This window comes from Hemiscyllium ocellatum, chromosome 10, assembly GCF_020745735.1.
Source record: "Hemiscyllium ocellatum isolate sHemOce1 chromosome 10, sHemOce1.pat.X.cur, whole genome shotgun sequence".
In the NCBI taxonomy this organism is placed as follows: domain Eukaryota; kingdom Metazoa; phylum Chordata; class Chondrichthyes; order Orectolobiformes; family Hemiscylliidae; genus Hemiscyllium; species Hemiscyllium ocellatum.
In genome coordinates this window covers 75,930,967-75,945,281 of record NC_083410.1, presented here as the reverse complement: position 1 = coordinate 75,945,281, position 14,315 = coordinate 75,930,967, and the positions used below count along the sequence as shown (strand labels likewise).

General features: G+C 41.3%; 1 protein-coding gene across 1 annotated transcript in view; it reads right to left on the bottom strand.

Annotated features, from left to right (window-relative positions):
* Nucleotides 1-12,894, bottom strand: part of LOC132819465 (glycoprotein hormones alpha chain-like) — a 36,393-nt gene extending 23,499 nt beyond the window's left edge. The window contains exons 1-2 of the mRNA XM_060830992.1: nt 12,795-12,894; nt 1,483-1,667 (exon numbers count right to left, since the gene is read on the bottom strand). Of these exons, the coding sequence (XP_060686975.1) occupies nt 1,483-1,667; nt 12,795-12,894 (285 nt within the window). The remainder of the gene's footprint in view (nt 1-1,482; nt 1,668-12,794) is intronic.
* Nucleotides 12,895-14,315: the final 1,421 nt, after the last annotated feature.

Genomic DNA, 14,315 nt, shown 5'->3' with positions numbered 1-14,315 from the left:
ACTAGGTCCTCTGACTCCATGTTATTCATTAGTCTATTATGGGACTGCTTACTAAAGTTATTTTTAAAATACAGTTAAATTGCATGTCCCACATTGCCATTGTCTACTGTCTCTGTGACTTCTTTAGAGGATTTAGTTCAACTAATCAAGTGAGACTTTCCTTTTGACATCCAAGCTAGTTATTTGTTATTACATTACTCATTTCTAAATGTTTAATTTCCTGAACATGTTTGGCCTCCCTTTTTAAATATAGAAATTATGACAGCTATTTGCCAGTCATCTAGCAAAGGATATTCTTCTAATGAATCATTAAATATGAACATTGCTTCTTCTTTCTCTTCCCTAAATTCTTTTATAATATATGAATGCAATCCATCTTGAACTAAATCCTCTTTGAGTTTTATTACTTTATTTAGTACATCCTTTCTATTTTAAATTCAATCACTTTCCTACTTATTTCAGCTTCAATGCTACATCTATTTGTCTGACTGCTAACGATAAAGCAAAATAATTATTAGGGTGCTATGGTGGCTCTGTAGTTAGCACTATTGTCTCATAGTGCCAGGGACTTCGGTTCAACTTGGGCAACTGTCTGTATAGAGTTTGGAGATTAATTAACCATGGGAAATGCAAGGTTACAGGGATGGGTTGGTTTGGCAGGATGCTCTTCAAAGGCTTAGTGTGGACTTGATGGGGCAAATGGTCTACTTCCACATTGTAAGGATTCAAGGATTTTTGTGATACTATCCTGCAATGTCTTTAGGGAATGAAATCTGTTATCCTTACCTGGTCTGGCCAGCATGTAACTATAGATCCATTGCAATGTGATTGACTTTTAACAGTCCTCTGAAATTACTGAGCAAGCCACTCTTTCAAGAGCAATTCGGCATAGGAACCAAATGGCCTTGCCAGCAACATCCACAGAGAAAAGAAAACAAATTCAATGTCTTCTGTTATCTTATTCTTTCCAATGTTCTTCTTGCATTTCATTTACATTTGGGTTTGCATTAAAGTTTACATTTCTTCCAGATCCCTCTCCCCTTCACCAGTTTGCCACCTCCTTATTTATCTTTATTGCTTGGACATGGGTAGGGAAATTACATTACACAGAGAGAGACAGAAGGCAGTTGCAGACTAGTTATTTATCTCAGGAACAAGGGAGGAGAGGTGGTGGAAAGTGTGAAAAGGTCTGTGCAAACATGAGGTTATATTTCCTTTGTAATAAAGTTTAAAATGGATGGAATACAATGGGCAGAAATAACAAAGAATAACAGCAGCTGCATTAACAGCAAAAGCATACCACAGTAATGATTGCATCCTTTCCACACTTGTGTCCTACTTAATGAAAGGCATTAGAATTCAACATCTAAAAGCTCACAAAAGGAGCTCTTCAACTATTTCCGAGACTGCCATATCTTATATGTATTACATTTTATTGTCAGTTCTTGCAATAAAATTTTTGACTTCACCCAGATGTCTTACCCTGGAAAATAATTTAGCTACACAGCATGTTGCTTCTGAAGTGATATTCTTTGGAACCAGCATTGTTTTCTTGGACCGCATTGGCGTTGGATAAGCACGGGAGAAACAACAGCCTTTACACTGGAAGATGGGTGCCCCTGTTCTTGAGAAACGTGTGTTCTCCTTCAGTCTACAGTCTGGACATCCTTCACAGAGAAAAAAATGAAGAACAAACTGAATAATTCTTCCAAATACTGCATTTACAACAAACTACATAGAAAGGCACTGGCAATTTGTTTTCTTATTATGTATGCTTCGCTGAGAACGCTGCAGATGCTGAAATCCAAAATCGACAAGCAGGAGGTTGGGATAACACCGCAAGCTAGGCAGCATCAGGAGGTGAAGAAGTCGACTTCTCTACCTCCTGATGTTGCCTGGCTTGCTGTGTTCTCCTAGCCTCCTGCTTGTCAACCTTGCTGAGAACACTGACATTCACTATTTATTGAAACACAACCAAGTCCCTGTTAGATTGAAAGCTTTGGCTATTTGATCTCTGCCATTTGATTGATATTTTTATTGCCTTGTATTGAAAGAAATTTTTTTTAAACACAGTGGAAAATTATATGATTTTGCTTAAACTTAATATACATATCAAACTATCACCATAGGAATAGCCTGTTGTGGTTCTGTTCGCCAGGCTGGGAGTTTTTGTTGCAAACATTTCGTCCCCTTTCTAGGTGACATCTTCAGTGCTTGGGAGCCTCCTGTGAAGCGCTTCTGTGCTGATTCCTCTGGCATTTATACTGGTTTGAATCTGCCGCTTCCGGTTGTCAGTTGCTGTCCGCTGCAGTGGCCGGTATATAGGGTCTAGGTCGATGTGTCTGTTGATAGAATTTGTGGATGAGTGCCATGCCTCTAGGAATTCCCTGACTGTTCTCTGTTTGGCCTGCCCTATAATAGTGGTGTTGTCCCAATCAAATTCTTATTGTTTGTCATCTGAGTGTATGGCTACTAGGGATAGCTGGTCGTGTCGTTTCGTGGCTAGTTGATGTTCATGGATGCGGGTTGTTAGCTGTCTTCCTGTTTGTCCTATGTAATGTTTTGTGCAGTCCTTGCATGGGATTTTGTACACTATGTTGGTTTTGCTCATGCTGGGTATCAGGTCCTTTGTCCTGGTGAGTTGTTGTCTGAGGGTGGCTGTTGGTTTGTGTGCTGTTATGTGTACTCATAACAGCACACAAACCAACAGCCACCCTCAGACAACAACTCACCAGGACAAAGGACCCGATACCCAGCATGAGCAAAACCAACGTAGTGTACAAAATCCCATGCAAGGACTGCACAAAACACTACATAGGACAAACAGGAAGACAGCTAACAACCCGCATCCATGAACACCAACTAGCCACGAAACGACACGACCAGCTATCCCTTAGTAGCCATACACTCAGATGACAAACAATAAGAATTTGATTGGGACAACACCACTATTATAGGGCAGGCCAAACAGAGAACAGCCAGGGAAGTCCTAGGGGCATGGCACTCATCCACAAATTCTATCAACAGACACATCGACCTAGACCCTATATACCGGCCACTGCAGCGGACAGCAACTGACAACCGGAAGCGGCAGATTCAAACCAGTATAAATGCCAGAGGAATCAGCACAGAAGCGCTTCACAGGAGGCTCCCAAGCACTGAAGATGTCACCTAGAAAGGGGACGAAACGTTTGCAACAAAAACTCCCAGCCTGGCGAACAGAACCACAACAACGAGCACCCGAGCTACAAATCTTCTCACAAACTTTGAATAGGAATAGCCTGTCATAAGGCTGCAGGATAGACCAATCAGGTTATTTGAGGGCATAATTTGAAGTGGTGAAATGAATGACATGGGGGTGTTTGAGGAGACATATCCAGTTATGAACTAATAAAGGGCCATAGGAGGTTGGAAGAAGCATTGGGCACGGGTAGTGTGCCAGCAGGTGACAGGATGTGAGTGGTAAGATCTTGTTGGTCTTTCTGTTTTTAGTCTAAATGGAATGAAGTCCCACAGCACCAAAGCTGGTCATTTGGAAAGACTGCCGCTATTCGGCATGATGTGGAGGTGCCGGTGTTGAACTGGGGTGGACAAAGTTAAAAATCACACAGTACCAGATTATAGTCCAGTAGGTTTAGTTGGAAGCACTAATTTTCAGAGCGCTGCTCCTTCATCAGATAGCTGTGGAGCAAAGTTTTTTGCTACTACCATTTTTAAGTGCTCTTCAGTGCAGGCACTTAGACAGGCTGCTTGTCAGTATGGTATTGTCCTGAGGGGCATGCCAAGATGCCAATCTAACACAGTCTGTCAACTGTCTGAGGTGCAATCACATTACATACAAATGATCATGTCAGAGGCTAGTCCTCAGTAGAGTGAAGGGGTAATGTGCTGCCAGTCAGGGAGTCCTGGTGCCATCAGTCGTGGCCACAGTCCATGCACTGTCCAGGGACTCCAACAAATTCAGTGGCCCACTTGAGACACTCATGATCAGGGGATCAGTCCTGGTACAGTACAGGGGATGTTCAGCAGTCAATCCTGCAGTGTCAGCAGAAGTAGTCTGGGGACTCAAATGTTTTCAGAAGTGGAGCTCTAAACACAGCTCAATGGTGTTGTCAACTGCATCTGGGGTGTGTTCATCAAGGCCAATCAGAAGTCTGGGATGAATACAGTCATATGTGTCTTTACATCAAACTTTCTGAAGGGTTCAAAAGGGAAGCTATAGGGGAAGAGGGGACAAGAATGACAGAATGATGAGGAAATTGTATCTGGCACAAAGGATGATGAGAGTGGTTGTTGGCTGTCAGTCATCTCAGCTTCAGGACATCTCTACAGTAGTTTATCAGGGTAATGTCTGAGGCCCAACCATCTTCAACTGGATCATCAATGATCTTCCCACCATCATAAAGTCAGAGGTTGAGAGGTCCACTATTGATTGAACAATTTTCAGCACCGTTCGCATCTCCTCAGATACTGAAGCAGTCCATGTCCAAATATTTAAGTCACAGAGTCCCTACAGTGTGGAAACAAGCCATTTGATCTATCGAGTCCACACCAACCTTCCAAAGAGCATCCCACTCAGACTCTCCCCCTACTTTAACCTTGTAACCTTGAATTTCCCATGACTAATCCACCTAGCCTGCATATCCCTGGACACAATTGGAAATTTAGCATAGCCAATTCACTTAACCTTCACATCTTTGGACAATGGGAGTACTGTAGGAGGAAATCCATGCAGACACAGGGCTGAAACGTGGCAAGTGACATTAGTGTCACACAAATGCCTTGTAATGACTGTCTCCAACAAAAGACAATCTCACCACCACCCCTTGACATTCAATGGCATTACATCCCTGAATCCTCCATTATCAACATCCCAGAGGTTACTATTAGGAAGAAACTGATGTGGACTAGTCATATATACATAGGTTCTAGGAATACCACAGTGAGTAACTCACATCCTGACTAACCAAATCCTGACCACTGTCTATAAGGTACAAGCCAGGTGATGGAATACTCCCTCTTGTCTGGATAAGTGCATCTCCAACAACACCAGTAGCTTAATTGGCATCACATCCACAAATATCCACTGCCTCCACCAGCAATGCTCAGAAGTATCAGAATGTCCGATTTATAAGATACTCTGCAGAAATTCACTAACACTTCTTAGATAACATTTTTCAAGCCCATGACCAATTCTATTTAGAAGGACAAGGCCACATACATGATACACAGGAACACTACCACAGACAAGATCCCTTCCAAGCCACTCACCATTCTGACTTACAAATTTATCTCTGTTCCTTCACTGTTGTTGGTTTAAAATTCTGGGATTCACTCCCTAACTGCATTATGGGTCTGCCTACAGTAAACAGTCTGCAGCTGCTCAAAACGGCATCTCACCAACTATGAGCAACAAGGAATGGGCAATAAATATTGGAACAGCCAATGATGCCCACAACTCACAAGTGAATTGAAAAAAAGCAGTGAAGCATGTAGAAGCAGTGATAAGGATAGTGATTGGTGGAAAAATCAAGGTGAATGGGGTGAATACATGTGCAAAGTATAGCTGCATGGGATTAGCAATCATTTCATCACCCATTTGCTAGGCACATACAGTGAAGGAGCTTAAGGACAGCAGAGTTGATTTGCTACATGTGACAGATGCTCGCAAATTGAATTTGATTATATCTCAACACTATTGAAATTATCAGCAATAACGGTACAAAGACAACATAACATCCATGCAAGTGCCACAATTACCTATGCTGAATGCATTCTGAGGTTTGGCATCTAGACTCATAAAGTCAGAGATCTACAGCACAGAAAAAGATCCTTCAGCCCATCACATCTTGGTCAGTCAAAAATATCCACTTAACTATTCTAATTCCACTTTCTAGCACTTGATCCATTGTCTTGCCTAGAGTGATACATTAATGAGGGACCAGGAGGATGATGGTGCTGCACTGCAGGCTTACCCTTTTCAATGACATGTGATAGTCACTCTGCCAGCAGCACATCTTCAACAAGTTGCTGCACATAAAGACAGACAAATGTCCTCTTATCCACACCCAGGATTCCTCATCTGGAAGGTACAACATCAATAACTGTTCTGAGACCAAAGAAAATCTTTTGCTCCTCCTGTGTTCAATTTAAGTCTTTTTCACTAACAGTGATGGGATCTTTCACTGGAGGCATATTGATTGTAGGGAAATTATCCGAGATGATTCTTAGGTATAGGATTTACTTGCATTTTGAGAAGAATCAAATTATTAGAGATAGTTAGCAAGGCTTTTTGTGGGGGAGGTCTTGTCTCACAAAGGTGATTAAAATTTTTGAAGTTAAAATCACACAACATCAGTTTATAGTCCAACAGGTTTATTTGGAAGCACTAGCTTTCAGAGTGCTGCTCCTTCATCAGGTGGAGTATTAAATCATAAGATACAGAATTTATAGCAAAAGTTTATAGTGTGATGCAACTGAAATGATATATTTAAAAAGATCTGGATTGCTTGTTAAGGACCTCATCTTTTAGAATGACCTTGTTGGTTTCAGGTCTTTCATCAGGGCAGCACAGTGGCTCAGTGGTTAGTACTGCTGCCTCAGAGCACCAGGGTTCCAGGTTTCCTCTGGGTGCTCCGGTTTCTTCCCACAGTCACAAGGATGTACAAATCAGGTGAATTGGTCATGCTAAATTGCCCATAGTGTAAGGTGCATTAGTCAGAGGGAAATGGGTCTGGGTGGGTTACTCCTCAGAGGGTCTATGTGGACTTGTTGGGCCAAAGGGCCTATTTCTACACTGTAGGGAATCTAATCTAATCTCGAGTGAGAATGCAACTTTTAAAAAATGTTCTGGGATTTACATATGAAAGAACTGAAACCAACATGGCCATTCTAAAAGATGAGAAACATAACAAACAATCCAGGTCTTTTTTAAAATATCATTTCAATTGCATCACACTGTAAACATTTGCTATAAAATCTGTGTCTTATAATCTTATAATCCACAACCACCTGATGAAGGAGCAGTGCTCCAAAAACTAGTACTTCCAAATAAATCTGTTGGACTATAACCTGGTGTTACGTGAGTTTTAACTTTATACACCCCAGTCCAACACTAGCACCTCCAAATTAAGATTTTTGCGGAAGTGACAAAATGATTGTTGATGATCGTGCAGTGGATGTTGTCTGTATGGACTTTACCATAGTATTTGACAAGATCCCTCATGGTAGGCTGATCCACAAGATTAAGTCTCATAGAATCAATGGTGAATGACAATTTGGTACAAGATTGGCTTGTTCGTAGAAGATGGAGGGTAATTGTTGAAGGGTGTTTTTCTGACTGTCAATCTGTAACCAGCGGTATTCTGCAAGCATTAATGCTGGGGCTTCTATTACTTGTAATAAATGTAAATGCTTTGGATGAAAATGTAGGTGGTCTGATTAGAAAGTTCTCAGATGACAAAAATTGGTGAAGTTGTGGGTAGTGAAGGAGGTTATAAATCAGTTGGAAAGATCAGGGGAGAAATGGTAGATAGAGTTTAATTCAGAAAAGTGTGAGTTGAATCATTTGGGATGTCAAATGGAAGAGGAACATAGACAGGATCCTTAGGAAAGTAGATATATAAAGAAATCATGAAGTTCAAGTCCATAGCTCCCTGAAAGAGGCAACAGATATAGATAACCTGTTAAAGAAGGTGTATAGCATGCTTGCCTTCAGCAGTAGGGGAATTGAGCATGAAAGTTGGCAATTCATGTTGCACCTGTATAAGATTTTAGCTAAGTTACATTTGGAGTATTGTGTACAGTTCTAGTCACCATACTATAGGAAGGAAATGAAGGCTTTAGAGAGGGTGCAAAAGAGGTTTACCAGGATGTAGCCTGGATTGGAGTGTATTAGCAATGAGGAAGAGTTGGACAAACTTGGATTGTTTTTGCTACAGCATTGGAGGCTGAGGACAATCTGATAAAAGTATGTAAAATTATGAGAGGTATGGAGAGGGTGGATAGTTGGATTCTTTTCCCCAGGGTGGAAGTGTCAAATACTCGGGGCATAGATTTAAGAGGAAAGGAAAAACATTTAACAAAGTTGTGCAAGGAGAGGTTTTTTGCATAGAGAGTGATAGATACCTGAAACATGCTAGCAGGGAAGTGGTAGAATCAGATGTGTTAGCAAAGTTTAAAAGGCATTTAGATAAACACATGAAAAGACAGGGATTAAATGAATAGGGACTACATACAGGCAGATGGGATTAGTTTAGAATGGCATCATAGTCGGCACAGACATGATGGGCCAAAGGACCTGTTCCTGTGCTCACCATTCTATGTTGATGCAGAACACAGGTTTAATGCTGTCAATGCCTCAGCAGAGACTTGATGGAACAGTGTACAGGTCTCTTGAATATCCAGTTTTGCTGCCTTCAAGTATAGACCAGATAAAGTGTGTTGTATTGTCCTGATATGTTCTGTCCTGCAAAACAGGAGCAGGTGATGAGGTGATATACTAGATGCAGAGAAATTGGGAAAAGTGACTAATGTTCTTCTGAAGGAGATGGTGACACTGGGGATGAAGAAGCTGACATTGTCCACGACAGAGCTCAACTATCACTCGTTCTACAAGCCTGGCAGTATCTCATTGACACCTGATTTCAAGGTAAGACAACTTTGTGTAGCACACAGTCACTAACTATAAAATAATGTTTGATCATGGTGCTGAAATCTAGATGGTGTTGTGGGGCCAAAGTTCACCTCTGCTGGATTTGTTTATTTTCTATAAAAGAAAGCTTACATTTGTATTTCTCCAGTTGCTTGCCCATATGTGATGTTCCTCTACTGGACAATTATAAGATTCAGATCTACAGTGGGCATCAGGATCCCAATGATTTAGAGATGTTTTTCAATCGGGATGTAGGCAGGTAAAATGTGTAGCATGGTGGTTAAACAGTGACTAAGGTGAGAGAATGGTGTTGTATATGTGCTGGATTGTTAGCCATGCAAACTATATACTTTAGACAGTGTGGCTTCATACCTGCTGTGCAATCATGCTACTGATGAGGAGCACCACTGCATAGTCAATACTTGCCTGGCTGCACAGCAGCCTTTCAAAGTTGGCACACTCATTGTAATCTTTCAATGTATATCCTCAGATTGGCAAGCTGTTCCATGAAAGATACATGGCAAGATGAGGTAGAGATTGGACATGAGAGCATGGTCGTAATTAATGAAGCAAGGGGCATAGTGGTAATTAATAAGGCAGGTTTGATCAGATAGGTCAACAAAACTTGTTTGTCCTTAGGGTGAAAAACATTCCAAAAGATTTGACACAATTCAAATTTAGAAACAAAACTACTCGGCCCAGAAAAAGTACCCTAGCATCCAAATCATCTGTATACATTGTGCAAAGCTGTAGATGTGGCACCAATCCTTACAGTACCTCACTAGTAACTGCCTGGCATCCTGAAATGGTCCAATTACTCCATTCTCTGCTTTCTGCCTGTTAAATAATTCTCAATTCATATAAGTATATTTCCCCCAATCCCATGTTCTGTAACTTTATTTGCTAGCCACCAGAGTGGACCTCAGAAAGCCTTCTGAAAATCCAAATACACTGCATCCATGATTTTCTTGCATCAATGCTACAAGCATATCCCCAAAATCCCAATAGGTTTGTCAGTAAGACTTCCTCTTCCTAAATACATGTTCAATTTGTTGATTATTTTCTAAATATCTAATTTTATCCTTCCTTGCAACACATTCTCACATTTTCTTTACTACTGATATGAAATTGGCAAGTCTGTGGTTTCCATTCTCCTTCATCCTCTTTTCTTAAAAAGTAGAGCTTTTTTTTCACTCTCTAAGCCGCAGACACTTTTCCAGAATCTCCACAATTTTGAAAAATATTTACCATTGCATCCATTATCTGTTTTGCCATCTCCTTTGACACTCATAGGTTGAAATTTATATGGTTCAGGGATAGGCCAACTTGCAATTCAGTTGGCTTTTAGTAATAATTCTCAACTAATACTAATGTCTTGTAGTTCCTCAATTTCACAAGTCTATTGGTTGCCTAGTATTTCTGGGAAACATTCAGTATGTCTTTTCTATAAAGACAAACACTGAGTAACTTAACTTCTTTGCACTTTCCTAATCTCTACTTTAAGTTCTCTGCTCCCACCCGTAACATGCCTACATTTGTTCTAATTAAGCTTTTCCTTTTCACAGAATCCGTTTTTATGTTCCTTGCAAGCTTGTATTCTTTTTCCTTTCTTAGTTTTTTTACCCAAGTTTTGCTGGGTTTGAAATCTCGACAAGATACTTCCTTTGATGTAATGCGTTCTTTAGCTTATTTTGTTAATAACAAGTTGTTTTACCAAGCCCTTTGGTTGCGTGTAAAAAGTGAGATCTGCAGATGCTGGAGATCAGAGATGAAAATGTGTTGCTGGTTAAAGCGCAGCAGGTCAGGCAGCATCCAAGGAACAGGAAATTCGACGTTTCGGGCCAGAGCCCTTATCCTGATGAAGGGCTCTGGCCCGAAACGTCGAATTTCCTGTTCCTTGGATGCTGCCTGACCTGCTGTGCTTTAACCAGCAACACATTTTCACCTTTGGTTGCGTGTGCCTTACATGAATCCATATTTGTTGTAAGTTATATAATATTTCGTAGCCATTCCCTATTTACTGGCAATTCTTTCAAATCTTTTTTCCCAATCCGCCACAGTCAATCTGCCCCTTCATTTCCACAATTTATTTTTCCAGAGCTAAAACCTTTGTCTTAGAATAATTATATCTTATTCAAACTTCATGCGGACTTCTATCATATTATGATCATATTTCTCAAAGGTAGGGTTAAGGAAAACCCCAAAGCCTCTTATTCATATATGAAGAGCAAGAGGGTAACTAGGGAAACAGTTGCCCCCCCCCACTCAAGGACAAAGGAGGAAAGATATGCATGGAGTCAGAGAAAATGGGTGAGATTCTTAATGAGTACTTTGTATCAGTATTCACTGAAGAGAGAGACATGGCGGATGTTCAGGTTAGGGATAGATGTAAGGTCAAGGCGGCCTAAGGAGGGAGGAACTGTGTCTTCTAAAGGGCATTAAGGTGGACATGTCCCCAGGTCTGGATGGATCTATCCCAGGTTACTGAGGGAACCGAGAGAAGAAATAGCTGGCGCTTTAACAGATACCTTTGCAGCATCCTTAAAATTGGCAGAATTCCCAGAGGAATGGAGAATTTCTAATGTTGTCTCCTTTTTAAGAAGGGTAGTAGGGATAATCCAGGTAATTACACACCCGTGAGTCTGATATCAGTGGTAGAAGAAAACTGGAAAAGATACTAAGAGATAGGATATATACCTATTTGGAGGAAAATGGGTTTATCAGTGATAGACAGCATGGTTTTGTGCAGGGAAGGCTATATCGTATAAACCTAATAGAATTATTTGAAGAGGTGACAAAGTTGCTTGATGAGGGAAGGGATGTTGATATCAGATACATGGACTTCAGTAGGTATTTGATAAGGTTCCTCATGGTAGGCTGATAAAGAATGGGAAGTCACATAGGGTCCTGGTTGTTCTAGCTAGTTGGATAGAGAACTGGTTGGGCAACAGGAAACAGAGAGCAATAGTGGAAGGGAGCTTCTTAAAATGGAGACCTGTGACTAGTGGTGTCCCAAGGAATTAGTGCTGGGACCACTGTTGTTTGTGATATACATAAATGATCTGAAGGAAGGTGTAGGTTGCCTCATTAGCAAGTTTTCAGATGACACTATGGTTGCTGGAGTAGCAGATAGTGAAGGGAAAGTCAGAGAATACAGAAAAATATAGACAGATTGGAGAGTTGGGCAGATAAATGGGAGATGGAGTTCAATCCAGACAAATAAAAGGTGATGCATTTTGAAAGATGTAATTCCAAAGTGAACTATACAGTAAATGGAAAAGTCCTGGGGAAAATTGATGTACAGAGATATCCAGGTTTTCAGGTCCATTGTTCCCTGAAGGTGGCAATGCAGATCAGTCGAGTGGTCAAGAAGGTATACAGCATGCTTTCCTTCATTGGACAGGGTATTGAGTACAAGAGATGGCAGTTCAAGTTAGAGTTGTATAAGACTTTGGTGCGGCCACATTTGGAATACTGCGTACAATTCTGTTCGCCAATTCTGTTCTGCACTCTCTCCAAAAGGATGTGGATGCTTTGGAGAAAGTGCAGAGGAGGTTCACCAGGATGTTGCCTGGTATGGAGGGTGCTAGCTATGAGGAGAGGTTGAGTAGATTAGGATTATTTTCACTGGAAATAGGAAATTGAAGGGAGACCCGATTGAGGCCTACAAGATCATGAGAGGTGTAGACAGGGTGGAGAGCAAGAAGATTTTTCCCAGAGTGGAGGACTCAATTACAAGGGATCATGAGTTCAAAGTGAGAGGGAAGAAGTTTAGGGGAGATATACATGGAAAGTTCTTCATGCAGAGGGCAGTGGGTGCCTGGAATGTGTTGCTAGTGGAGTTAGTAGGGGCGGGAACGATAGATTCATTAAAGATGTATCCAAACAGATACATGAATGGGCAGGGAGCAAAGAGATACAGATTCTTAGAAAATAGATGGCAGATTAAGATAGAGGATCTGGATCGGCGCAGGCTTGGAGGGCCAAAGGGCCTGTTCCTGTGCTGTAAGGTTCTTTGTTCTTTGTTATTTACAGCAAATCTATCTAAGCTAAATCTAAAATAACCCAAACTGCATGATATCATTTCTTCAAGAGTGATTTAATCTCAACCACATGCTAATCATGCCAGCGCAATATTCACCTGGTATTGCAGCCTCCACTTCAGGGGAAGATCGCACACCCTGCTCTACCACGAATAGAACAACCAAAGCCAGTCCTCCACACTTCATGTAACGAGCCATCCTGCACACAGGCTAAGAAAGAATATCAACCATTAAGCATCGTTACTACTATTGTTACATTTCAAATCAATTTAACATATACTGAGACCATTGATACAACTACCTTTGCCACAACTCTTCCTTCCCCTTGACCAGCATGATCCCACTGCTATAACCCTGAACACATAATTTGCTTTAGTTTAGCAACAGCAAACCAAAAGATTCAGGCTTCAAGTTCTCAACTCAAAGAAAGGAGAGCCTGTACCAGACACTCACCAACTCTGTGTGAAAAGATTGCCCTCTGGACACTTTTGTATCTCTACCTCTAAAGAGAGAAATTCTCAATCTGGAGAGATTGAGATAATAGGAGACCACAGACCTCTACTGTGTTCCTCTTATGATGTAAGAAATAAGGGATGCATCCAGTGTCCATGTGTGCAAGAAGTGAGTCCAACTACAGCTACTGGATAACAGCTTTCTGGAGCTGGAGCTATGGATAGAGACATTGTGGAATATCAGTGATGCTGAGAATGTCTTAGGCAGCATGCTTAGTGAGGTAGCCACACCACTAGTGAGGACTGCAAAGGCAGAAGGGGAATGTGTGACCATCAGACAAAGTCACATGTTGAGGAAGAAAGTGTAGGAATCTCTGTGATCATCCACCCAACCTCTTCCTTCTCAAGCAGGTAGTGGCTTCAATACATAGGTAGGGATAGCCTCTCAGAGGAAAGTCACATTAGCCATGGGTGATGGCACCATAGGTGGCTCTGCTGCAGAAAGGGATGGAAAATGACTGGCTATAATGGTAGGGGATTCAGAAGTAAGGTATACAGATAGGTACTTCCGTGGTTGCAGATGTGAAATCAGGATGGCATGTTGCCTCCCTAGTGCCAGCACCAAAGATATCACCGAGTGGCTGTAGGACATTCTGTAGCAGGAGGTTGAGCAGCCAGTGGGTGTGGTACACAAAGGTACCAACAACATGGTAAGAAAAGGGATAAGGATCTGAAAGCTGAATGTAGAAAGTTAGGAGATAAATTAAAATGCAGGACTTCAAATGTAGTAACCTCAGGATTACTCCAGTACTAGCAAGAGCAGGAATAAGATCAGTGAATGCATGGCTGAAGAAACAGTGTACCAGAAATGGGTTCAGATCTTGAGGCTTTGGGACTTTCTAGGGAAGGTAGCACATGTACAAGCTTGACAGATTGCACTTGGGCAGAAATGAGATAAATAGCTGTGTGGGGGCTTTCGCTAATTTGGTAGGTAAAGTTTCAAACTACCATGGCAGGGGTATGGGAACCAAAATGGGGGGTTACCTGATCAGGAAACAGGTAGTAGAACATTTGTTGGTGATATATCTGCAGCTTGGAAAGACAAATTATTAAAAAGTGTCCAGCAAAATAAATTAACCGGGTTGAGCTCTTTATACTTCAATGCAA